Here is a 25806-nt window from a genome sequence, read left to right as displayed (position 1 = left end):
AACCTATATGAAGTCCCAGAGCTGGTGCTGAGGAACAGACGCAGTCATGGCATCTGGTAGCCAACTACCTTTATTCTTTCCTTCTTCCATCTCACAACAGTTCAAAGGGGGAAGGAAATGCTGCACCTTTTACTTGTCCAAACCAGGTTCTTTTTGTCTTCGTGGTTCGCCTGTGTTGGTGCCTGTGTGTATAATTGTGCTGGCTGTTCCTACTAAAAATACCCCAGAAGGTCAAGCATTTGAATACTTGGTTCTCAATTAGTGTTGCCATTTAGGCAGTTACAGAACTTACAGGACATGGAGCCTTCCTGAAGGAAGTCCATCCCTGAGGGTGGGCCTTTAGAGTTTATAACCCACTTTATTGAAGTATGCATGCTTTAATCCCAGCACTGGGGAAGCTGAGGTAGCAGGATCTCTGTGAATTTGATTCTAGTCTAATATACATACTGAGTTCTAGGTCAGTCAGAGCTTCATGATGAGACTTTATCTCAACAATAAAATAAAATAAGGCTAAAAAAATAAAATAGAAACCATAACCTTGCAACTTCCAGTATATTCTGCACTTCTTAGGTGCAGTAGAGATGTGATCTCTCTGCTCCCAACACCTGTTTCGGTCCCTTCACTGCCACTATGGACATCTAACCCTGTGGAGCTGGAGGCCAAATGAGTTTCATGAGAGTAGTCGTAGTGTTTATGACAACAGAGAAGCAATAATCCAGAAATTCACACCAGAGAGTGGGTTCCTTCTGTGAAGAACCTGGTTACAAGCACGTGTACGTGTGTGTGTGTGTGTGTGTCGATGTCTGTGTTTGTGTGTGTGCCTGTGTTTGTGCATGTGTGTGTGTGTGTGTGTGTGAAGTATATATAGCAAATAGTTGCTGTATATGTATTGAAAGAGAGTGAAGAGAGAGGAATATACATATATGCAAGAAATGTTGGAGGCTTTGGAACACAGTACTAGACATGCAGTTGAACACTGTAAGCAAAGACCCAGGGGTCAGTGGGGCAGGATTCTGGAAGGCAGTCCTGCTGAAAGCAACGCAGAAGTGGGGATTCTGGTTCATGTGGTTTCAGAGAGATGCAAGGACTTTATTGGCAATTGGGATAGAGGCCATTTCTGTAATATCTTGGAAATAACCTGGGTGTTATCTGTCCATATTCTGAGAACTTACAAAGAGCTAAATTAAAAAGCAATCGATAATTTCTTTGTGCGGTAAGATCAATATGCTATAATATTGAGACTGTGGAATGGTTATTCATGCTGACTCTGTATGGAGGTCAACAATGAAAGAGCAGGTGGGGCTGTAATAAATGACAAGTGTTTGACATTTTGTATTTGGAGAGAAAAGGACACTAGGAAGCTCAGTGTTGAGCCATGGCTGTGACTGCCAAGGACACAGGGACACTGAGGGGCACTCTGGGAAGGCTCCTGCTTTCAGGGAAGTATGGGAGGGTGCATTCCAGGCAAGGTGCTGGCCAACTAAGTTTCAGTCTGGAGTTTCAGCTATGGCCCAGAAAAGAGAAAGCCCAACATTTGCTTCCTCCAGGAAAAACACTACTTCACTGTACAAAGCTGCTGCTGGTGTGTTTGATGGGACAATGGTCTGCCCCAAGCTGGCAGCCATACCTAGCAGTACGGCTAGTAGTAGTTAGTGGGTACTGGCTATGGAGTCATGAACAATGCAAGAGTCAAATGGTCCTGGATGATTTCTTCATGGTGTCAGAGTGCCGTGAGCCAGGAAACAACCCGAGTCCCTCCATGTTCAATAGACACTGATGTTGATTCCATATCTCTTTAACATTCTATACTGACACAATGAGCTAGTGGAGAGCTCACCAGTGGATGGACAGTCACATCTGAAGGCGCTGCTACCGCAGATTTTGATGTGTTAGCAGCTGATGGTGGGGGCAAAAAGGAATTCAACAAAAGCTCTGTCAATTCCCTCAGCAATGGAAGCCCATATCTGTAATGAACATTTGGAAATTTAGTCCCAATGAGCATCCTCTTGTTGGTATGCAGAGGGAGAAGGGTCACTACATCTGCACATGGTGTCTCCTCTGTATATATAGACATAGACAGAAAGGTAGGTGGACACAGAGACAACCGTGTGAACATATGATAGATAATGAAATGACAGAGAACAGACCTCGGGTATCTCACTGTCATGAGGACACCAGTCCCACTGAGTAGCGCTCTATATTTAGAGCATCATTTGGTCTTCATTACTTTACTTCGTTAAAGGTTCTGTATCCAAGCAACAGTTGCTGAGCCTAAGAGCTTTTACATATGAATTGAGGGGACATAATTGAACCTACAACCCAGGAGACCCCCATTAGAACCTGAAGAAAAATGCTCGGGAACATGGTATCTCACCGCCTGATGCCACTTGACCTTTAACCTCTTCCTTTCTGTTCTCTAACCTCACTTTTTTTCTTGGTATACAGCGCCGCCAAGCATAGTGGACAACATAACTACCTTCATCACTAACGAAGTGGGCAGAGATGACCTGAAGCTCATGATAAATGAAGATGGAGTCTGGAAGGCGTTTGTGGAGGCAGCAGAGTTGTCAAGGTTACCTGCGTGTGCACCCAGCACTGCCCACCAGAACATGAGGATGAGGATTTTCCTGGGCGGGCAACCGCACTCTAGGCAGTCCCAGGGGTGGGGTTGTGGACATTCCTTCTCAACAATCCAGGAGGGATGTTTCCACTATTTTATCCTTCGTGGACATCACCTCGGGTTGACTGAAGATGTTGCTCAAGGTGCCAGGACCGATTCTGCCATCTACTAGTTTTGTGACCTTGGCAAGTTAGTTAGCCACTTCCTGCGTGTCACCACCATGAGACTGCAGTGTGAGAAAATAAGATCATGAGTGTGCAGCTCTCAGCATGTGGCCAGTACACAGTGGGTGTCCCTGAAATTATCACTGAGAGCTACTTTAAACATGGGAAGAGACCAGGGCCACGAGTCTCCTGTAGGACTGTGGTATCAAGAACTTATTGTGAGAACAAGTGGGAAAAATGTAGACATGGTTAGCTGTGTCCCCAGGTTCTGTCTCAATCACTTTCCTCCCATGTGAGAAGCTGTGACAACAGCAGGATCCTCTGTGAACTGAGGAGGCCGAAAGCCACAGTGCAGCTGCACAGAGCTGGGTTGACCCTGACTGTCCTTACTGAGATCTGGAGCCCAGCTGTGTTCAGTAGGAATAAAAGTGCAGGCTGATAGGACATGATGACAGCCTGGGATGAGCAGCAGGTCAGGGATGGAAAACCAAGTGCCAGCATCCTTTCCAAAACCCACAGAGACAAAGAACAGTGTCTCAGCCATGGTCCAGGAAAGACTGAGAGTGACCATAGAATGGAGGTGCAGGAAGAAGGCAAGGACAGCAGGGCTGGAAGGATGGAGGAATTGGAGGCACAGAGAAGAGGCCTAGCGAAGGACATGTAGACGGAGAAGAGTGTTTATCTCCTCGACCATGACCTCATGCTTTATGGGTGTGCAGCATTGTTTTTGGGCACACCCTCCAGGTGTTGTGTGTGCTCAGATGTTCTCAGGTGGTATTGCAGACTCTATTCTGTTCTACCAAGCACTCCCTGAATATCAGAAGGATGTGTGGTTAGAGACAAGAGTCCACAGGCAATGTGGTTGGAGGACGGTTTGCAGAAGCTGAAAGTCTGAGGGATCGCATGAGAGTCTGAAGGGATCGCATGTCACCATCTCAGAGGACAATATTTCCCTTATAGCCTTGCCCAGCTTCAGGCGATGTCCAGCCTGCTTGTCACTATTAGTGATCCCCAGGTGCCTTGAATCTTTGCACATGGCCTTGCTGTGTTCAAATGAGACACTGTCACTAGCTGTAGTATCTGTTACCATGGTGACCTCTGTTCGCAGGGCTCTGACTAGACCTGGTCTAGAGTGAGTGAGGCGTGGGAGACAGTGTGGAGCCAGGGTTAATGGCAGCTGTCCTGTCTCAGTCACCTCAGGCAGCCACTTGACCTTGTGAGATCCAGTCATGGAGGGAAAGGAATTTGGCAATCTGCAGAGAGCAGACAGCAGGCAAAAGGATCGGAAAGGTCTCTTGTGACTCTGAAGGTTTGTTTTGGGTTTAATTTTAAATTCTCAAAAATAGCTAAATGACAAAGTCTGAGGAAAGAGTCCCAGTGAGCCTTCTTTTTATATTTGACACTAGCCATTAATGAAGGACAACTCTAATCCAAACAAGACTGAGAAATTGCAAAACCACACAAAGAATGCACATATAAGACAGTTGGCACATAGTAACAGTTGACCACGGAGCACAGAGGGTTAAAATGAGCTAATGGAAACATCCACCAGATGGAAATGAGAGAGCTTCAAGCTTCAGTGTGGAGTTTTGCCTGGCATTGAGTGTGTGACAAATCACATGAACACTGCATACCAGGAAATCACATGACCACTGCACTCCAGGAGGTCACATGACCACTGCACACTTGGAAATCACATGACCACTGTAAACCAGGAAATCACATGACTACTGCACACCAGGAAGTCACATAACTACTGCACACCAGGAAATCACATAACTACTGCACAACAGGAACCCTCCCTAGGAAACAATCTTCATCCTGAAGTAGGTCCAAGAAGCCAGGAGAACACTGCTCAGGATTGTTGCCCTAAAAGACAAACATGGAGCCATACTGCACACACAGAGATCTGGGGACTTAGAGACACCTGTCAGGAGGGCAGGACCACAGATCCCTTCCATGGACATCAATAACAAATCAATTCCGGTGACACAGGCCTCAGGGGGATGTTCCTAAGGTCAGTGTTTTGGCTTCCAGTTCCTCTGCAGGTCAGAAATGGCACCAAAGTTCCCACCTCTTTCAGGTTGAGCATGTTCATAGGAAATTCTCAGAAACACATGCATCTCAGACCCTGCATTTTCCACACTTTGAAACACCTGCAGATATTTAGTGAAGTATATCACAGATGGAGCCTGAATCTGCCTGAATGCTGACAGTGTACAGGAGATGGAGGAGTTTTGTGTAATTCTTTATAATCAGTTGTGCTGTCGCTGTGTATTGTCCCATGAGGACAGATGTGGAGTTTTGAGACATTAGGTTTGGAATTCATTCAGAATGAGGGATCCACACTTGGCTTGCCCTGTGAATGCTCCATTGCAGACCTCCCAGGCAAGCACAGGCATTCCTGCCAACTGCATACTGCATGGGCTGCAGATGACTTCAGGGCAACCAGGAACAGAGAGGAGACTCTTGGGAAAGGGGAATTCCATACACCACGCACAGTTCTCTGACAGAAAGAGTAATGGCTCTAAGTCCACATGCGGCACTCATCTACAGGGCTCCCACAAACAGTGATGGCATTGACTGCCCTTGAGTGAAATCATTTTATCAGTGCCTCTAATTTTGTCAAGTGTCCTGACTTCACACACTGACCCCTATGGACTAAGGCCCTGGACATCTATGCTGTAACAGATGATCCAGGCAGATTACAGAAATCTGCTGTGTTTCTCCTGCTGGGTCTGTAGTATGAAAGTGAGGTTTGAACAAGGCTTTAACATTCAAAAAGTAACTGTTTTATTCATGAACTTGATCTCTTCTGTCACAGCGAGGAGGAAGCTGCCCTGCGTGATGCACTGAAGCAGCATTTAGCCCGGGAGCCCGCAGATGAAAATGATGAAACAGAAAAGAGGCAGCGGAAAAAAAATTTTCTGGAACAATTTCCTGAGTTGAAAAGGAAACTTGAAGAACACATCAGTAAGCTCCGAGCTCTGGCTGACCATCTTGACGAGGTGCACAGGGGCTGCACCATCTCCAATGTGGTGTCCGGCTCCACCGGCATTGCTGCTACAATCGCTGGATTTCTTCTGGCACCCTTCACAGGAGGGGCCTCTCTGGCTATCGCAGCAGCAGGTCTAGGAGCAGCTGCGACTGGTCTCACCACTACCATTGTGGAAGAATCCATCAAAGGGGCAGATGAAAGTGAAGCCAGGCGGCTGGTTGAAGCCAGCACAGACATAGTGAACAGAATTTTGAATATCACGCCTTTGATCACATTCAAAGTTGGTATTAATGGTGTGGAGTTATTTTGTGCCTGGAAAACCTTCAGAGATTATATTAAAGCCATCAAGACAGGCAGAATCAGGAACTTCACAACGATTGGAGAAGGTATTAGGCAGTTGAGGAATCTCATCTCACACAAGATTCCCCTAGGAACCAGACTAGCAAGGTTTGCAAAAGGATTCGGTAAGGTTTCACTATTTGCACTTGATGTGTATAACCTTGTGACTGACTCCATAGATTTACACAGTGGGGCAAAGACAGAGTCGGCAAGAGCGCTACGGGAGGTGGCTAACAATCTAGAAGAGAGGTTGCGTGAATTTGAGCAGCTCCACAAGGATCTACAGTCATGCTAGCCTCAGTGACCCCTCCACCAAGCAGTTAAGAGTTCAGGGGAAATGACATGTATAGGGATGGGCACAAGGGGGGGACCATCCCATTACAAGGGAAATAAGGCATGATCAAGTCTATGGACCTGAGGTTTGAGGAGTTTGTATCTCTGGCTGAGCAGAGCAAGGTCAATGCAGTGCTTAAAGAAGACAGAATCTGGAGTCTAAAATAAGGGCCAGAATGCCTAGAGAATGGGACTAGGACTGCAATACAGAGGGTCTGATATGGAGAGCAGTACAGGAACAAGCCATGAGAACCTAGGAAACCAGGATGGCTGAAGATGGGACAAAGCCAGAGTGGGAGCTGAAGCCAGAGCAGGGGACCACATCCCGTTCCCTGAGGGCAGGGTACATATGACCTCTAGGTGATTCTTCCCAGCATCAGCAGGATCACCACACCCTTGTGTCTTCTAGGAGGTAATGTCTGGATAGTGATAGTGATGGTGATGATGATGGGGATGTAGATGATGTTGAGGATGGTGGTGGTGACAGAAGAAAAGATGGAGTTCTTAAGAAGTAGTCAGTCCTCCAAGGGGACAGGGTCACCAGAGAGACCAATGACATCAAAGTGAATGTCTATGCTGTGCTGTGTCATTATTGGGTCTTTGGAGATAGAGAGTCAAGGCAGATGTACATAAGATGTCAAAGAAAGTATTGTTTGGGGTCAACATGTTTGTGACAAGAACTCAGTCTGTGACCCTCAGCTTCCTCTCATACTGTGGGCAGGTGTGATGGCCAAGATAGCGTCTGGATAACCTGGATTTTGTCTCTTGTCTTCTATAATTTGTCAATATTTATGAACTATAATTTTTGTCTTCTATAATTTGTGTTCAATAAATATTAACTGTGGTCTAGAAAATGGAGTATATAGCAGTCAATGACAGCAGAAGAAGTTGGCATGGGAACAAAGACAAAGTCAGACAGGATAAATCAGACTGATCTGAGGTAGAGAGATATGGGCAAACACCAGGCTGAGGAAGGTAGGAAGGCTCAGGGGCTGCCACAGCTCTCAGAGGGAGGAGTGGTGAGCAGGATAATCCTGGCATTAACCAGAGTCAGAAAGTGTGTGTTCTAGTCTCAGCTAATGCCACCAATGTCAGGCTTGGTTCCTGCACTGGCAGCACTTGGGACCCCTCACAAACACCTACAGTCCACTGCAACAGCAGGGGCCCATGCTGGCAAAGCAGGTTGGGGTTTCTTGTGGTGGCTCTTGATGGTTGGACTCAAAACAGCTGAAGTCAGGCCAAGATGGACCCCTGCACTGACACATTGAGCCTGTGTAATGTTGGCTCACTGGCTCCTCTAGACACGGGTCTCCTCACTTCCCTTCACCACAGGACAATAATGTCATGGTGTTTGAAGTGTCCTGACTCATCTCAGGGTCTCAAGGATGAGAATCACATTTTCAAAACTCATGAGAGCTCAAGGATCTCACTTTTTCTCGGGGAAACAGACTGGTTCAGAATGGGCTGTCGGTATGGCATGAAACTGCATTCTCTGTGCTTGTGGTCCGGGAGGTTTGTCTGTTTTAGTTCCTCAGATGATTACAGCAGACATGATGTCACTGTCCACATGGAAGATTCCTGTCTCCTTTAAGGTCTCTACACAAAGGGAGGCCACTTGAAAGCTAGATGCTTTTTGATACAGGTAACCACATGCCTGGTCCATTTGGTCAGACCAACCCCCTTATGAAGAGTGCTGGTTAGGTTAGAGTTACCTTGGTGGCCTGGCTCCTTTCTGCTGGTCACTCCTCTCTCCACAAGATAAGGCTAATATTTACACAGTGTAGATTTAGGTTACCTTCATTTGGATTGAGGTCACATTTCCATTGGCTGAAGTTTCTTCTAGACAACTCTGAGCTGGCAAATATTTGCATGAGTGTCTTGTGATGTCACTGTTGATGTGAACAGTTTCCTGGAAGAGCTTCAGGATCTCCAGGTGGGATGAGATCTCCTCGTGTTGTTGGAGTTAGAGATGGCAGGATGGGGTTGTCTTGACCCCTGACTTAAGAGTCAGGAGCCCCATCCTGATGGTTAAAAGTCTATGAATGTTCCAACCCATTCCCCACCATGTTTGGCCTGTGGCTCAGGGGACATTTACATGGTCCTGACTCTCACTGTGGTTTCCTCCCCTAAGATAAAGCCAAGCTAATGAAAAAGGCAGAACCAAGAGTAAGAAGAGCCTTATCTGGAGAGCTCAGCACAGCTGGGAAAGAGGTTCCCTGCCTCAACTTCCAAGAGCAGGAAGGTCAGACACCATCAGAGATCCCTGAAAGCATCTACACAGGGGACAGTCATCCAAGAAAGCAAGAAGGGTGAGGTCCAAGGCAGGTTCAGAGCTGACCAAGAGAGCCTTCCTCCATCTCAGCGCTGAGGATTCAGGGTGTTGCAATCTTGGGAAGTACTGTAGCACTGGGGCATGTCCACAGCCCTCTATGATCCTGGAACACTGAAACCCACAGTGCAGATGCTGTTTGACAAGTGTGGAGTCACCAAGACTCCATCTTATTATTCCATCTGCCCATTCTCCCAGCTCTGTTTGGCACATGGTCCTCATGTCTAAGGGTCTGAAGGGGGCCAAGGGAGCATACAGCAGATGACAATTAGTGTTCAGTAGGTCAACCCACCAGATGAATGACTCTGATGGGGAGACCCACCTGGGAAGGCCACGGAGTCAATGAATGTATGCGACCAGTTGCTTCTGTCTATAATTTCTCTCTTGTACCACTTTGTTTCTTCCCTAAGAACTGCATTCCTTCCCTGAGAACTGGATGGGTATTTTCCCTCTGCCTCTGTGTTTCTCTCATGTGTATATTCCATATATTGGACACATGTACAGCTGTGGATGGTCAGGAGGATGAATTCTGCATAACCAGAGATGATTTTGATAAATAGAAACAATGCTAAGATATTTTACAATGTTCAGACTGACATAGGAAAGTAACTGTATTTTCAGTCACAAGAACAGCTAATTTTAGACTTCAGAACAAATTGAAAGCAACTGGTTGCCCCTGGCGATGAATATACAAGGGGAATTCCCAGGTGTTTATTCCCGATTCAAGTCAGACTTGAAGCAACTTTGGTAGCCAATAGTAATGGACCTCATGGACATACTCCCTACCACGCAAGTTTCGGCTAAGTGGTTATTGTTTAAGTCCTGAATTTCAATGACACTTTCTGTCTGGGACCCTAACCAATGTAGAGCCATGTACATAGCCATGCGTTCCACACTGGACAGTTAATGTGACCTCCCTAGCCTAAGAGAAACTCTGACTTATCTTGTATTATGAGAAAGAGTCCGGCCCTGGAAAGGTAACATATAATTTTTCAGAATTTGGATTGTAGAGAGGCTGTGTAGAGCTACATAGAGAGCTGTGGAAAACGATGTAGAAGAGCAAGAGAGATTTTCAGAGATGATTTTTTTTCAAGAGAAGTAAAAGAGAAAGATATCATCAGAAAGCATGTTTGTCCTTATCCCCCCTCCCCAGGGAAATTATGGAAGTTGCTTGATTGCACTTCCTGCTTACTGTAGTAATATTATTTTCTTTCTCGGATCTTCGATGGCGTTGAAGACTAGATAGTTGTAGTTACTTTGGTCTCATGACTTTGCCAAGTTATTTATTGTACAAGCCTTAACCTAGTTAGGATAGGATAATTATAGAATATATTTGTTCTTATTGTATATAATTATGTATTATGCTTAGAACTCTCTTATTTAAACAAGAGGGGGAGGTGCTGTGGGAAGTCTTACAGCTTGTGGTTACCTGCCCACTGGGGTGTGGCCTCTTCCACTATATATGGTAATGCAGGGCCTGCGTCCAGCCTCTTTTCCGTCTACTCTTTCCAGTTCTGGATTCGGTTTTTGTTCTCCGTTCAAGCAGTGGATTCCGATTTGTGATTTTCACCCTAAATAAATAACCATCTATTTCTCAATTCTGAGCTAGTGTGCTTCCACAAGACTTCAAACAGAAACGACTATAAAATGATAGAGATAGCCTCTGATTATGGGAAACATCATTCAAGAAGGTATCACAATTCTACATGTGTGAACACCAAAAGAGGCAGAACAAGTCCCGAAAATTGAGCTGCTAGGTGTAAAGTCACAGGTGAACCCTAGTGATACAATAGTAACACACACACACAGACAATCTGGGGCTGGGGGGTAGTGGCACAACCATTTAATCCCAGCATTTGAGAGGCAGAGTCAGGTGGATCTTATTGAGGTTGAGGCCAGCCTGGTCTGCAATGCCAGTTCTAGGGCAGCCAAGGCTGTTACACAGAGAAACCTGTCTCAAAACCAACACAGGAAAGTTGAAGCGTGGCTAGTTGGTAAGAGGGAGGGGTCAGAGGGTGTAATAGGGGCCTAAGTGGGTAATTGTGCTGAATTTGATCAAAATGTATAAAATACATGGATAAAAATGTAATAATAAAATCCACTATTATACATGACTTATAGATGTTAATAAAATGCTTAAAGAATAAAATAAAGAATGAAGAAAAGGACGGGAACCCTGAGGGTTCATGCTTGCTCTATCCTGTGTGTGATGCAGAATCCCAGGCGGAGCTGGTGCCATGTTCCCGGACTCCAATCTCTGGTCCATGAGTTACACAGGACTTCATTCTTCCTAATGACCTAGTCACAGGCTTCATCCTGTCGGTGTCTCAGAATAGATGAAGAGATTTGTTTTGATCTTCAAGACAGAGTGACATTTTGAAGGTGTTCCCTCTCCGCTGTCTCTCTGTAGAGATAGGATTTATGGAGACACGTGTATGTGGATCCATCTCTCACTTTCTGCAGCAGACACTGTAGACAATATTCGGCAGTTAAACAACCCTTTCATGGGGTCTCCTAAGACCATTGGATATATCAGATATTTACAGTAAGATTTATAACTGGTCATGCAGTGGTGGTACATGGCTTTAATCCTAGCACTCAAGAGTCAGAGGCAGGAAGATCTCAGTGATTTTGAGGCCAGCTTGATCTACAGAGAGAGTTCCAGGACAGGCTCTAAAGCTACACAGAGAAGTCCTGTCTCAAAAAACCTAAAAAAACCAAAAGACTCAAAACAGCCATAAAATGAGAGTTCTGAAGTGGCAATTTTATGGCTGGCGTCACCATAACATGAGGAAATGTATTGAAGGAATGTGTGGTTACTTCCAACAAAGATCACCAAAGCCCAGCTCCTACAGTGGCTTCTCCCATCACCTTCAGTAATATCATGATGCAAGCGTGACCCTTCTCCCTCACTGAGGAGAACACATGACTGACTCACCTGACTTTGGCAGTAGTGTCCTTGGGACTTTGACTGATGGACATGGACTGTACCGGCATATGCTGCTAGTGTCTTGTAGGAGGAATGAATAAACCGAGGCATCTGGGAGGTGTCCCTGTGAAGCCTGTCAAAGGGAACCAGGTTCCCAAAGGTTCCTTTCCTCACTGGCTGCTCACTGACCTCATTGCAGCAGCCCAGTGGCTCCCGAGGACACTGATGCGCATCCACCTGTACAGAATCCACTCCTCTGCCCTTCTCCCCACGTCTGCGTCTCCTTTTGGACACTGAACATCCATAGCTCTAGATGTGGGATGTATCATTGTCAGCCACATTCAGAGAGTTCATTTTGATCACATGCTCATTAGGTCCCACTACAACTGGCCTTGGTGAGCTACAATTAGATCAGGCACACTGTCTCAGTGGGTAGACCAATCCCTTGCCGTCCTGACTTCCTTGTTCATCTTCACCCTTCTTCTGCTCTTCAACTGTACCTTGGGAGCTCAGTCCAATGCTCTGATTAGAGTCTCTGTCTCTATCTCCATCCATCGCCAGACAGAGGTTCCATGGTAATATTCGAGATATTCATCAGTGTGACTATGGGAGAAGGCCAGTTCAATCACCCTTGTTGGGACTAATGAGTCCTGGCCTTCAGCTGCTCTTCCCTGCTAGAACCTTCTAATTGAAGTTCCTAGAAGCTGTGCCTAGCTTAAAGGATCAGAGGATGGGATTTTCACCTTTTGGCCATTGACTGCAGTGTATTTAAGCCTCCATGGTGTTAATTAAAGAGGGGCTTTCTGAACCAGTGTTGAGAGGTCCGTGTGTTGGTCTGTCTCTGTTTTTGTCGGACCGTCTCTGCGTGTGTATTCTCAACCTCCAGCCCCTTGCCTGAAGCTTGCCAACTGGGTTCTAGGACCCAGAGCGCAGACACGGGAATACAGTGTGGCACAAACCCTTTCCTCTGCTGCCCAAACACCTAGATGTGGACATCCCCTTGTACACCTGGGAACCCCATTAGAGCCAAGTCTCCTGCCAACCCTAAAATGGCTCCCTTAGATAAGATATCTTCTTCCCTGCTCCCATATTGACCCTTCTCCCAATTTCCTCCTCACCCCCATGCTCAAAATTTTGTCCTGCAAGCCTGTCTACTTCCAATATCCAGGAGGATAAATATATGTTTTTCTTTGGGTTCACCTTCTTATTTAGCTTCTCTAGGATCACGAACTATAGGCTCAATGTTTTTTGTTTATGGCCAGATTCCACGTGTGAGTACATACCATATTCCTCCTTTTAAATCTGGGTTATCTCACTCAGTAGAGTGTTTTCTATTTCCATCCATTTCATGCAAAATTCAAGATGTCATTGTTTTTCACTGCTGAGTAGAACTCTAATGTGTATATGTGCCACACCTTCTTTATCCATTCTTCTACTGAGGGACACCTAGGTTGTTTCCAAGTTCTGGCTATTACAAATAGTGCTGCTACGAACATAGTTGAACAAATGCTTTTGTAGTATGATTGGGCATCTCTTCATTTTAACACACGTGCACACACACACACACCACACACACACACACCACACACACACACATACACACACAAAATTAGATGTCTTAAGGAAGGGAGACCATTCTCTACAAAGATTATACTGACACACCTTAGGTGTAATTCCAGATGATATTTTCATTGCACCTGACTAAGCTCACTCGCTGCACATCAGGGCCCCAGTAAGAAGCAGCTGCCTGCCCTTTACCCTAGAGCTCCATCCGTGTGTTTGTACCTGCACCAACCATGCACCTGGCTTCAGCTGCAGCTGCCAGCCTGCACGATTCCTCCATAACTGCAGTACTAGCACCATCCCAGCAGCTGTGGCTAGCAGCCATAATCTAGCTGCTGAGAGCTGCAGGCTGCCCCTGCTGTGTCAGAGCTAGACCAAGATGCCAGGACTCCTGAGGTAGTGCTGGAGGAGTTGGGCACGACATTAGAGAGAGCACAGTCCCTGTGAGCCTACTCAAGATGATCACTGGGCTGGGACTTTCCAGAGGGGCTCTTCAAGTTTCCCTTTCAATCAAGGAAAACTTCCCAAGCTCTCTTCCTGTCATGCCTTTCTAGTGATGATTTCTGTCGTCAGCCACTCCCATGTGTGCTGTGTGCTTCTTCAGAGCATCAGACAGGGCAGCTTCCTCTTCCCCGTGACAGCAGAGGTCAAACCCTTGAGAAGAGGTTGGCTTAGCTCTAATATAAACCCTTAAAACCTGTCTAATTTAAATCACACTAAATATTGTCAAATCAATTAATCTACATCCATGATTTTGGCATGAACCTTTGATACAACAGAGAAGCCTATGATCCTTAGTGCACAGAAACAGTGTGTAAAGTAGTGTCAAGACACCTTGGTGACAGGCACTTGATAAGATGCCCTCACTCAATGACATCACTAACAAAATAGTTGTCCACTGGTGACCCTGGGGATGAGCACGGGGATGTGGGATCAGAGCAAATCTCCAAGCTCAGAGAGTGTTAAAGAGTCGTGAGGGTTTCCCCTTTCCAGAGTCTTCCCTCTCTTGGCTGCTGGGAAGTCATCTGCTGCCCCAAGGCTTCCATGCTGCAGGAATGTCTGTGATTGCCTGGAGAGCTCGGCAATGGAACCAAACTAGGTGAGCATATAAAGAGGATAAAAATCTCAATAAGAGCCACCGTCCAATATGAAGCTGTCTCAGCATTGCTCTGACACCTAGGCAAGCCACTGTCATCTTCCTTAATTAGTGATTGATGTTGGGGGGCAAACACATTGTGGGTGGCAATACCCGTGGACTGCCCCAAGAATTCAAGCAGAGAAAGACACTGGGAACAAGCCAGAAAGCAACAGTTTCCATCACTGCTCTGTCAGCTTCTGCCACCAGGATACCGCCCAGTTTGAGTTCCTGTCCTGACTTCTTCCCATCATGGGCCATGACAGGGACGTGGAAGCTAAACAAACCCTTTTCTCCACAATTGCTTTTGGTCACGGTGTTCATCACAGCAACAGAAACCCTACCTAAGACATTATCAGAAAGATACAAGCAGCTAATTAAGACTGTTGTTTTAGACTTGGCCAACTTAAGTACTCCTGGCAACTTACAATGCAGTTGAAAACAAAAAAAAAATTATACCCATAAGTGAGGCCCCACAACTATTGCCTGCGGAATGCTCTATACAGATGCCTACAGCCCATTCCCCCCATTATAAAGCACCCAGGGTCAGCTGCTGAGAGCAGAAGATCTCCACTAACCCTGGCTCCAGTATGACTCTCGTCCCTCACTGGCTTTAAACCCAAATGGCAGGTCTCGTTCGAGATCCTGCAGACAGATGTCACCAGGCAACAGACACCACACTAGGTGCCAATGTTGCATTGGAATAAAGCGAGGCTGCCTGCAAGGACGAAAGTGGCCAGGAGACCAACAATCATAAAGTGCAGCTAGGAAATCCACTCAAATTGGGAGCGTTTTCATCTGAGATGGGGACATAGGACCCACTCAAGCTGGATTTATGAAAATCTTTCTTCAATCACACTGACTTCGGGAGTTATCTTTAGCCACACATTCTTTGTGATGTTCTGGGAACTCTGATTAAATCAGAACAGAGGCACTAATATCATCATGGACCCCTCAGAGCAGACAGTGTGTAGAGGGCACCCATGCACAGCTCTGCAGCTCATGAAGCCTGAGGTCAGAGCTGGGAGAGAAGCAATGATCCTTGTGCCTCTTACGTGCCCTCTGCTAGACCTTGACTGCCTTCCTGTTGTTGCCCTCCTCCCTGGCCACTCTCTCCTCCCGGCCATGCTATAGTAAGCTTTTATTACTCTGAATCTTTCCATCATCAGAAAGTCCTGAGAGATGCATGAGAAATGTACCCATGACTGTGGCGAGTCCCAAGTTTATTCTCTCTCCTCCAATCCAGGGAAACAAGGTTGGTCCCTGTTGTGAGACAAAGCATCTCTTATCATCACAGTCACGAATGTGTTCTTTTCCTTGGAAGTGGGCACCCAGCTGAAGCCACATCAGCAACCTTCATTCTTGGTCTACTCTTATCTCACCCAGGCCAAACGTGCTATTGGGCATAACAGCTCCTGGCCATGGGGCATCAGTAGGGTGGTGCCTGGCAGGCATCATGCCTGCTGGGTTGTTTTATCATGAGAGACCACAACCAGAAATTTTTCTTTCACTTTCAGGCACTGGTGATGTAGAGCCTAGATCTAGTCTGTTTGTGTCTCACACATGCAGCCGGTGACTGGTTCCACATAGCTAAGGACAGCTGGGACCCATCACCCCTTGGTTACGGGAAGATTCCTAGGTGAGTTTGAGGATCCTTGTCCCCACATATTTATCCTCTGGAGGAGGAGGGTTATAGCCCCATTTTATGACTGAACTCAACAAGGTTGGACAATGGTTCAGGTCGCAGACTCAGCAGCAGCATGGCTGGTCCTGCAGTCAGAACGAGGTCTGTCTACTTCTCTCAATTCTTCTGCCCTCATCCCAGGAGAGGGTGTGGGATGCCTCAGATGGGATCCCCACACTGCTTGGGCCCTGACAATCCTTGCAGGTCAGCCGGAGACATGATCAGGGACCCTAGAGGGAAGGTAGCCATTTTTCGTGGTCTGTCAGTTTAAGTAGATAAAAAACAGAAGAAGAAACTGGAAGAGTTTGGGGGACACAGGGATAGCAACCTTGCTGCATGGACAAACAACACTTGTCTTGGGGTGCTGTTCTTGGATCAATGAGAATGAGGTTTTAGTAAGATGTACAGGATGACTAAGGGGTGCTGTCTCATGTGGTCCTTGTTGACTATGCTATGTCAGGAACTGTGGAGAAACTGAGGCATAGCAGAGAGTGACCTGTGTAGAGTACCTGGATGGAGAGTGACCAGGTGAGTGAGAGGCTCACTCCTTGTCATCAGCTGCCCTCTGCTAGCCTGTGGGAACAGAGGAGGAAGCCAAGGATGTCCTGTGTGAGCAGGTGTGGAAGGGACTCAGGAAAGGGGACTGAGAGTGGACTCAGTGCAGAATCCCAGGATCATGGCACCCCAGCCTAGCACTAGGTGCAGATTGTGCGGCAGAGTCGACTCTAATAGAGCAGAGGGACCCAGAGTGTTGAATCCACAGGATTTCTCTTCGGTTCAGAGTCAGGGCTGTTGTTTCCCTCACCTCTCTGCTCTACGTGCTGTGTGACATGGGGCTTGTCACACTTCTCCATGTCCCTGTTTTAATCCTCTGATAGAGGAAGCTGGATTGCTGCCCCACTGAGTCCCGCAGGCTGCTCTCCATCTATGGTTGCTGCAAGGCTGAGCACTGGTAGAGAGGAAAAAAGAGACACAGGTCCCTAAGCTGTCAGAAGTATGAAGGAGAGGAGGATGATTGGGGTGGACATGTCACTGCTTGGAGGGCAGGGAGGGGGCTACAAGAGAGGGGAACAGGGACACAAATAGCACATACATTAAAGGTCATTGGAAGCGTAGAGTGTGATATCCTGCAGGAAGCCTTAGAGAATCTGGGGTTCTGAGTGTTCAGGCCCCTGCCACCTCCGGGTCTCCATGCGTGTGCCTTCACTATAGTTGCCCCTGGACTTGAAGGATGCCCCTCTGTTACCTGACATACATAGAAAGGCAACCTTACCCCAAACCTCAGTGGTGATGGTCCTAAGTTAGATCTACTGTCTGCATGAGAAGCCTCCGCAGGCCTCAAACTGTCAGCCCCCACCCTGCCTCAGCTTCTCCACATGCAGTCAGTTTTCTGTTTCAGGCTCCTGTGCACTAGGAGTCCAGGGGGAATGCCTGCCCTCATGCACTGCCTGTGGGAGTGTGGGTTCTCACACATTATGTCTACAACAATAAGCTTCAGGTTATGAAAAAATTAAAGATAGATACTACATGATCCAGGCATTTTGTTTCTAGAAATACCTTACAGAAAATAATCCCAATGCAGACGTTTCTCACAGGAGAATAGCCTTCCACTGCTGTTCACATGATTAGAAACGAGCTAAGGTTGAACACTTAGGAAGAGGGCAGAGGAATAGATGGGCAAGGCAGGGACTGACAGGACTCCAGCCCTGGGGGGGTGCAGGATCCTGCAGAAACAAAGAGGGTATGGGCTCAAGGAGCTGCCTGTAGCATACAAGAATTTAAGGTGTCACAGGGAACCTGCCCTTGTTTGAGTGAGAAGGCTCTCACAGTCACATGGGACATAAAGGAAGTGCTACTGTGTGTTTAAGGGTGTGGGGAGTCATACCTAAAAAGGGAGGTGCCAATCAGGTTAAATCTGTGGTATAGCATTACTGGGAAATAGGGCAGACTGTTGTCAGCAACCTTTAGGATCTTCAGTTAGTTTTACAATGAGGCTCATGAGTGTCCTCATCTCATAGAGGATGTTGGTCACCTAATGAGGTTGTATTAGGAGCCCTGGGTATCACAGGCATACAGAAAACATCTGCTATTACCTTCAGTTCCCATATGTGCCCACCTAGGACTTCACAGAATATCTCTTTACTTATATATATAAATATATATACATATATATACAAATATACACACATATTTGTGTGTATATATATATATATATATATATATATATATATATATATCTTGTATATAGATTGTATGTTGTTTTTCTTCATGGCTATGTCCCTAGCTGTCGACATTCTTCACGGACAATACAGCACATGAAGGCTCTGACGTGGCAAGGGAATGGGGAGATGGTAGACCAGATGCCCGACATCTCTAAGCAGCAGTGTGGGGCCCACAGGAGGAGAAACTCTGGCTGCCAGTTGTTTGGTCCTTTACCCCTACTCTATTGGAACCACTGGGTCTCTGTCCCCTCCCATCTGACTTCCCTCAGCTGTCCCCATGGCATCTTACAGTTGTTTTTCTCCTCCCTCCAGCCTGGACACGTGAAGAGCTGTGAGAAGAACCTGTCTGAAGTCCCAGAGCTGGTGCTGAGGAACGGACGCAGTCATGGCATCTGGTAGCCAACTACCTTTATTCTTTCCTTCATCCATCTCACAAAAGTTCCAATGGGGGAAGGAAATGCTGCACCTTTTACTTGTCCAAACCAGGTTCTTTTTGTCTTCGTGGTTCGCCTGTGTTGGTGTCTGTGTGTAGAATTGTGCTGGCTGTTCCTACTAAAAATACCCCAGAAGGTCAAGCATTTGAATACTTGGTTCTCAATTAGTGTTGCCATTTAGGCAGTTACAGAACTTACAGGACATGGAGCCTTCCTGAAGGAAGTCCATCCCTGAGGGTGGGCCTTTAGAGTCTATAACCCACTTTATTGAAGTACGCGTGCTTTAATCCCAGCACTGGGGAAGCTGAGGTAGGAGGATCTCTGTGAATTTGATTCTAGTCTAATATACATATTGAGTTCTAGGTCAGTCAGAGCTTCATGATGAGACTTTGTCTCAACAATAAAATAAAATAAGGCTACAAAAATAAAATAGAATCCATAACCTTGCACCTTCCAGTATATTCTGCACTTCTTAGGTGCAGTAGAGATGTGATCTCTCTGCTCCCAACACCTGTTTCGGTCCCTTCACTGCCACTGTGGACATCTAACCCTGTGGAGCTGGAGGCCAAATGAGTTTCATGAGAGTAGTCATAGTGTTTATGACAACAGAGAAGCAATAATCCAGAAATTCACACCAGAGAGTGGGTTCCTTCTGTGAAGAACCTTGTTACAAGCACGTGTACGTGTGTGTGTGTGTGTGTGTGTGTGTGTGTGTGTGTGTGTGTCTTTGTCTGTGTTTGTGTGTGTGCCTGTGTTTGTGCATGTGTGTGTGTGTGTGTGTCTGTGTGTGAAGTATATATAGCAAATAGTTGCTGTATATGTATAGATAGAGAGTGAAAAGAGAGGAATATACATATATGCAAGAAATGTGGGAGTCTTTGGAACACTGGACTAGACATGCAGTTGAACACTGTAAGCAAAGACCCAGGGGTCAGTGGGGCAGGATCCTGGAAGGCAGTCCTGCTGAAAGCAACGCAGAAGTGGGGATTCTGGTTCATGTGGTTTCAGAGAGATGCAAGGACTTTATTGGCAATTGGGAAAGAGGCCATTTCTGTAATATCTTGGAAATAACCTAGGTGTTATCTGTCCATATTCTGAGAACTTACAAAGAGCTAAATTAAAAAGCAATCGATAATTTCTTTGTGGGGTAAGGTCAATATGCTATAATATTGAGTCTGTGGAATGGTTATTCATGCTGACTCTGTATGGAGGTCAACAATGAAAGAACAGGTGGGGCTGTAATAAATGACAAGTGTTTGACATTTTGTATTTGGAGAGAAAAGGACACTAGGAAGCTAAGTGTTGAGCAATGGCTGTGACTGCCAAGGACACAGGGACACTGAGGGGCACTGTGGGAAGGCTCCTGCTCTCGGGGAAGTATGGGAGGGTGCATTCCAGGCAAGGTGCTGGCCAACTAAGTTTCAGTCTAGAGTTTCAGCTATGGCCCAGAAAAGAGAAAGCCCAACATTTGCTTCTTCCAGGAAAAACACTGCTTCACTGTACAAAGCTGCTGCTGGTGTGGTTGATGGGACAACGGTCTGCCCCAAGCTGGCAGCCGTACCTAGCAGTATGGCTAGTAGTAGTTAGTGGGTACTGGCTGTGGAGTCATGAATGATGCAAGAGTCTAGTGGTCCTGGATGATTTCTTCATGGTGTCAGAGTGCCCTGAGCCAGGATAAAACCTGAGTCCCTCCATGTTCAGTAGACACTGATGTTGATTCCATATCTCTTTAACATTCTACAACTGACACAATAAGCCAGTGGAGAGCTCACCAGTGGATGGACAGTCTCATCTGAAGGCGCTGCTACCACAGATTTTGATGTGTTAGAAGCTGGTGGTGGGGGCAAAAAGGAATTCAACAAAAGCTCTGTCAATTCCATCAGCAATGGAAGCCCATATCTGTAATGAACATTTGGAAATTTAGTCCCAATGAGCATCCTCTTGTTGGTATGCAGAGGGAGAAGGGTCACTACATCTGCACATGGAGTCTCCTCTGTATATATAGACATAGACAGAGAGGTAGGTGGACACAGAGACAACCGTGTGAACATATGATAGATAATGAAATGACAGAGAACAGACCTCGGGTATCTCACTGTCATGAGGACACCAGTCCCACTGAGTAGCTCTCTGTATTTAGAGCATCATTTGGTCTTCATTACTTTACTTCCTTAAAGGTTCTGTATCCAAGCAACCGTTGCTGAGCCTAAGAGCTTTTACATATGAATTGAGGGGACATAATTGAACCTACAACCCAGGAGACCCATTACTACCTGAAGAAAAATGCTCGGGAACATGGTATCTCAAAGCCTGCTGCCACTTGCCCTTTAACCTCTTCCTTTCTGTCCTCTAACCTCACTCTTTTTCTTGGTTTACAGCGCCGCTAAGCATAGTGGACAGAATAACTAACTTCATCACGAACAAAGTGGGCAGAGAGGATCTGAAGCTCTTGATAACTGAAGATGGAGTCTGGAAGGCGTTTGTGGCAGAAGCAGCGTTGTCAAGGTTACCTGCATAGTGCACCCAGCACTGCCCACCAGACCATGAGGATGAGGGTTTTCCTGGGGGGGCATACACACTCTAGGCAGTCCCAGGGGTGGGGTTGTGGACATTCCTTCTCAACAATCCATGGGGATGTTTCCACTATTTTATCCTTCGTGGACACCTCCTCAGGTTGACTGAAGATGTTGCTCAAGGTGCCGACACCAATTATGCCATCTAATAGTTCAGTTGCCGTGGAAAGTTAGTTAGCACTTCCTGAGTGTAACCACCATGAGACTACAGTGTGAGAAAATAAGATCATGTGTGTGCAGCTTTCAGCATGTGACCAGTACACAGTGGGTGCCCCTGAAATTATCACTGAGAGCTGCTTTAGAAATGGGAAGAGGCCAGGGCCAGGAGTCTCCTGTAGGACTGAGAAATCAAGAACGTATTGTGAGACAAGTGAGAAAAATGTAGACATGGTTAGCTGTGTCCCCAGGTTCTGTCTCAGTCACTTTCCTCCCTTGTGAGGAGCTGTGACAACAGCAGGATCCTCTGTGAACTGAGGAGGCCGTGAGGCCACAGTGCAGCTGCACAGAGCTGGGTTGACCCTGACTGTCCCTACTGAGATCTGGAGCCCAGCTGTGTTCAGTAGGAATAAAAGTGCAGGCTGATAGGACATGATGACAGTCTGGGATGAGCAGCAGGTCAGGGATGGAAAACCAAGTGCCAGCATCCTTCCCAAAACCCACAGAGACAAAGAACAGTATCTCATCCACGGTTCAGGAAAGACTGAGAGTGACCCTAGAATGGAGGTGCAGGTAGAAGGCAAGGACAGCAGGGCTGGAAGGATGGAGGAATTGGAGGCACAGAGAAGAGGCCTAGCAGGGGACATGCAAGATGGAGAAGAGTGTTTATCTCTTCGGCCCTGACCTCATGCCTTATGTGTGTGCAGCATTGTGTTTGGGCACACCCTCCACGTGCTGTGTGTGCTCAGAAGTTCTCAGGCGGTATTGCAGACTCAATCCTGTTCTACACAGGGCTTCCTGAATATCAAAAAGGGTGTGTGTCTAGAGACAAGAGTCCACAGGCAATGTGGTTGGAGGACGGTTTGTAGAACCTGACAGTCTGAGGAGATCACATGTCACCATTTCTGAGGACAATATTTCCCTTATTGCCTTGTCCAGCTTCAGGCGATGTCCAGCCTCCCTGGCACTATTAGTTATCCCAAGGCCCCTTGCATCTTTGCACATGGTCTTGCTGTGTTCAAATGAGACACTGTCACTAGCTGTGATGTCTGTTAGCAGGGTGACCTCTGTTTGCAGGGCTCTGACTAGACCTGGTCAAGAGTGAGTGAGGCATGGGAGTCAGTGTGGAGCCAGGGTTAATGGCAGCTGTCCTGTCTCAGTCACCTCAGGCAGCCACTTGACCTTGTGAGATCCAGTCAAGGGGGGAAAGAAATTTGGCAATCTGCAGAGATCAAGCAAAAGGATTGGGAATGTCTCTTGTGGCTCTGAAGGTTTGTTTTGGGCTTAATTTTAAATTCTCAGAAATAGCTAAAGGACAAAGTCTGAGGAAAGAGTCCCAGTGAGCCTTCTTTTTATATTCGACACCAGTCCTTAATTTAGGACTACTCTAATCCAAACAAAATTGAGATTTGCAAAAACCACACATAGAACTCACGTATAAGATAGGTGTGACATAGTAACAGTTAACCATGGAGCATAGAGGGTTAAAATAACCAATGGAAATATCCAGCAGACAGAAAAAAGAGAGATTCAAGCTTGAAGTTTTTTCTCCTTTGTGTGGAGTGTTGACCTGCACTGAGTGTGTGACAAATCACATGACTACTGCAAACCAGGAAATCACAAAACCACTGCACACCGGGAAATCACATGACTCCTGCACACCAAAATATCACATGACCACTGCACACCAGGAAATCACATGACCACTGTACACCAGGATATCACATGACTACTGTACAACAAGAAATCACATGTCCACTGCACACCTGGAAATCACATGACCACTCCAAACCATGAAGCCCACTGTAGGAAAGAATCTTCATCTTGAAGCAGGTCCAAGAAGCCAGGAGGGCACTGCTCAGGACTGTTGCCCTAGTGGAACAGAGGTGGAGTCACTCTGTACACACAGGTAGCTGGGGACCTGCAGACACATGTCAGGAGGGCAGTCCAGCAGATCCTTTACAGGGACATCAACAACAGATCAATTCCAGTGACACAGGCCTCAGGGGAATCTTCCTAAGATCAGTGCTTTGTTTCCTCCAGTTCCGCTGCAAGTCAGAAATGGCACCAAAGTTCCCACATCTTTCAGGTTGAGCATGTTCATAGGAAATTCTTGGGAACAGATGCATCTCAGACCCTGCATTTTCCACACTTTGAAACACCTGCAGATATTTAGTGAAGTATATTACAGATGGAGCCTGAATCTGCCTGGATGCTGACAGTGTACAGGAGATGGAGGAGTTTCTGTAATTCTTTATAATCAGTTGTGCTGTCGCTGTGTATTGTCCCATGAGGACAGATGTGGAGTTTTGAGACATTAGGTTTGGAATTCATTAAGGCTGAAGAGTGCACTTTTGGCTTGCCCTGTGAATGGTCCATCGCAGACCTTCCAGGCAAACACAGGCATTCTTCTCAGCTGGACACTGCATGAGCTTAGATGACTTCAGGGCAACCAGGAACAGAGAGGAGACTCTGGGGAAAGGGGAATTCGAAACAACACACACAGTTCTATGAGTTAAAGAGTAATTACTCTAAGCCCACATGTGGCACTCATCTACAGGGCTCCCACAGACAGTGATGGCATTGACTTGACTTGAGTGAAGTCATTTTATCAGTGCCTCTAATTTTGTCAAGTGTCCTGACTTCATACACGGACCCTGTGTATTAAGGCCCTGGGTGTCTATACAGTACCAAAAGTTCAGGGTAGAGTGCAGATCACAGATTTCTGCTACGTTACTCCTGCTGGGTTTGTAGGTTGAAAGTGAGGTTTGAACAAGGCTTTAACATTCAAAAAGTTACTATTTTATTCATGAACTTTATCTCTGCTCTCACAGCGAGGAGGGAGATGACCTGCGTGATGCACTGAAGCAGCATTTAGCCCAGGAGCCCACAGATGAAAATGATGAAACAGAAAAGAGACAGAAGAAAGAGAATTTTCTGAAAGAATTTCCTGAGTTGAAAATGAAACTTGAAGAAAACATCAGGAATTTCCGAGACCTGGCTGACCATCGTGACCAGGTGCACAGGGGATGCACCATCTCCAATGTGTTGTCCGACTTCACCAGCATGGCCGCTACAATCCTTGGATTATTTGTGGCACCCTTGACAAAAGGGACCTCTCTGATAATCACAGCAGCAGGTGTAGGAGCAGCAGCAGCTGCAACTGGTGTCACCACTACCATTGTGGAAGAATCCATCAGACAGGCAGATGAAAGTCAAGCCAGGTGCCTGGTTCAAGCCAGCAAAAACATCCTGAGCAGAGTCTACAAGATGATGCCTTTGATTGTAATCAAACATGATAGTGCAGGTGTGCAATTATTCTGTGCCTGGGGGACACTCAAGGAACGTATCCAAGCCATCAGAGCAGGAGAAACCATGAAATTCAAATCCACTGCAAAAATAGAGTCACCTGAAGAGCTATGGGCATGGGCTAAATATCTAAAAGACAACTTGTGCGAATTTGAGCAGCTCCACAAGGATCTGCAGTCGGTCCAGCCTCAGTAATCTCTCCACCAACCAGTTAAGAGTTCAGGGGAAAGGACATGTATAGGGATGGGCACAAGGTGGGGGAGAATATATCATTACAAGGGAAATAATGCATTATCAAGTCTATGGACCTGAGAGTTGAGGAGTTTGTACCTCTGGCTGAGCAGAGCAAGGTCAATGCAGTGCTTTAAGAAGACAGAATCTGGAGTCTAAAATAAGGGGCCAGGATGCCTAGAGAATGGGACTAGAACTGCAATACAGAGGGTCTGATATGGAGAGCAGTACACGAACAAGCCATGAGAACCAGGAAACCTGAATGGCTGAAGATGGGAGAAAGCCAGAGTGGGTGCTGAAGCCAGAGCAGGGGACCACATACCGTTCCCTGAGGGCAGGGTCCCTATGACCTCTAGGTGATTCTTCCCAGCATCAGCAGGATCAACTCACCCTTGTGTCTTCTAGGAAGTAATGTCTGGATAGTGATAGTGATAGTGATGATGGACATGATGTTGAGGATGGTGGTGGTGATAGCAGAAAAAATGGAATTCTTGAGAAGTAGTCAACCCTCCAGGGGGACAGGGTCACCAGAGAGACCAATGACATCAAAGTGAATGTCTATGCTGTGCTGTGTCATTATTGGGTCTTTGGAGATAGAGAGTCAAGGCAGATTTACATAAGATGTCAAACAAAGTATTGATTGAGGTCAACTTGTTTGTGACAAGAGACTCAGTCTGTGACCCTCAGCTTCCTCTCATACTGTGGGGAGGTGTGATGTCCAAGATAGTGTCTAGATAACCTGGATTTTGTCCTCTTGTCTTCTATAATTTGTGTTCAATAAATATTA

The 25806-nt window shown here is 46.4% G+C and overlaps 2 protein-coding genes across 3 annotated transcripts; both read left to right on the top strand.

Moving 5' to 3' along the window:
* On the top strand, positions 1-25806 carry LOC142844698 (apolipoprotein L3-like). 2 transcript variants are annotated; one of them, XM_075963512.1, is made up of 4 exons: positions 15971-16049; positions 18629-18711; positions 21129-21255; positions 24314-25806. In XM_075963512.1, the coding sequence occupies exons 2-4, from the start codon at positions 18702-18704 to the stop codon at positions 24981-24983; spliced, it is 807 nt and encodes a 268-aa protein (XP_075819627.1). In that variant the 5' UTR covers positions 15971-16049; positions 18629-18701; the 3' UTR covers positions 24984-25806. The 2 variants fall into 2 exon arrangements, with proteins under 2 accessions (XP_075819628.1, XP_075819627.1); XM_075963513.1 differs by lacking the exons at positions 15971-16049; positions 18629-18711 and adding an exon at positions 1-56.
* On the top strand, positions 1376-7293 carry LOC142845144 (apolipoprotein L3-like). The gene is made up of 3 exons (XM_075963906.1): positions 1376-1469; positions 2446-2572; positions 5609-7293. Exons 1-3 carry the CDS (start codon positions 1376-1378, stop codon positions 6414-6416), a joined length of 1029 nt encoding a protein of 342 aa, XP_075820021.1. The 3' UTR covers positions 6417-7293.

Source organism: Microtus pennsylvanicus, chromosome 2 (assembly GCF_037038515.1).
Source record: "Microtus pennsylvanicus isolate mMicPen1 chromosome 2, mMicPen1.hap1, whole genome shotgun sequence".
In the NCBI taxonomy this organism is placed as follows: domain Eukaryota; kingdom Metazoa; phylum Chordata; class Mammalia; order Rodentia; family Cricetidae; genus Microtus; species Microtus pennsylvanicus.
This window is presented reverse-complemented; position numbering and strand designations above follow the sequence as displayed.

Bases quoted from the DNA above. Each gene is read 5' to 3' on its own strand.
- LOC142844698 (XM_075963513.1), top strand. The intron at 21,256-24,313 runs GTTACCTGCATA...CTGCTCTCACAG, and splicing joins GCAGAAGCAGCGTTGTCAAG to CGAGGAGGGAGATGACCTGC.
- LOC142845144 (XM_075963906.1), top strand. From the start codon at position 1,376: ATGGCTGTGACTGCCAAGGACACAGGGACACTGAGGGGCACTCTGGGA. The intron at 1,470-2,445 runs GTGCTGGCCAAC...CTTGGTATACAG, and splicing joins GAGGGTGCATTCCAGGCAAG to CGCCGCCAAGCATAGTGGAC. The intron at 2,573-5,608 runs GTTACCTGCGTG...CTTCTGTCACAG, and splicing joins GAGGCAGCAGAGTTGTCAAG to CGAGGAGGAAGCTGCCCTGC.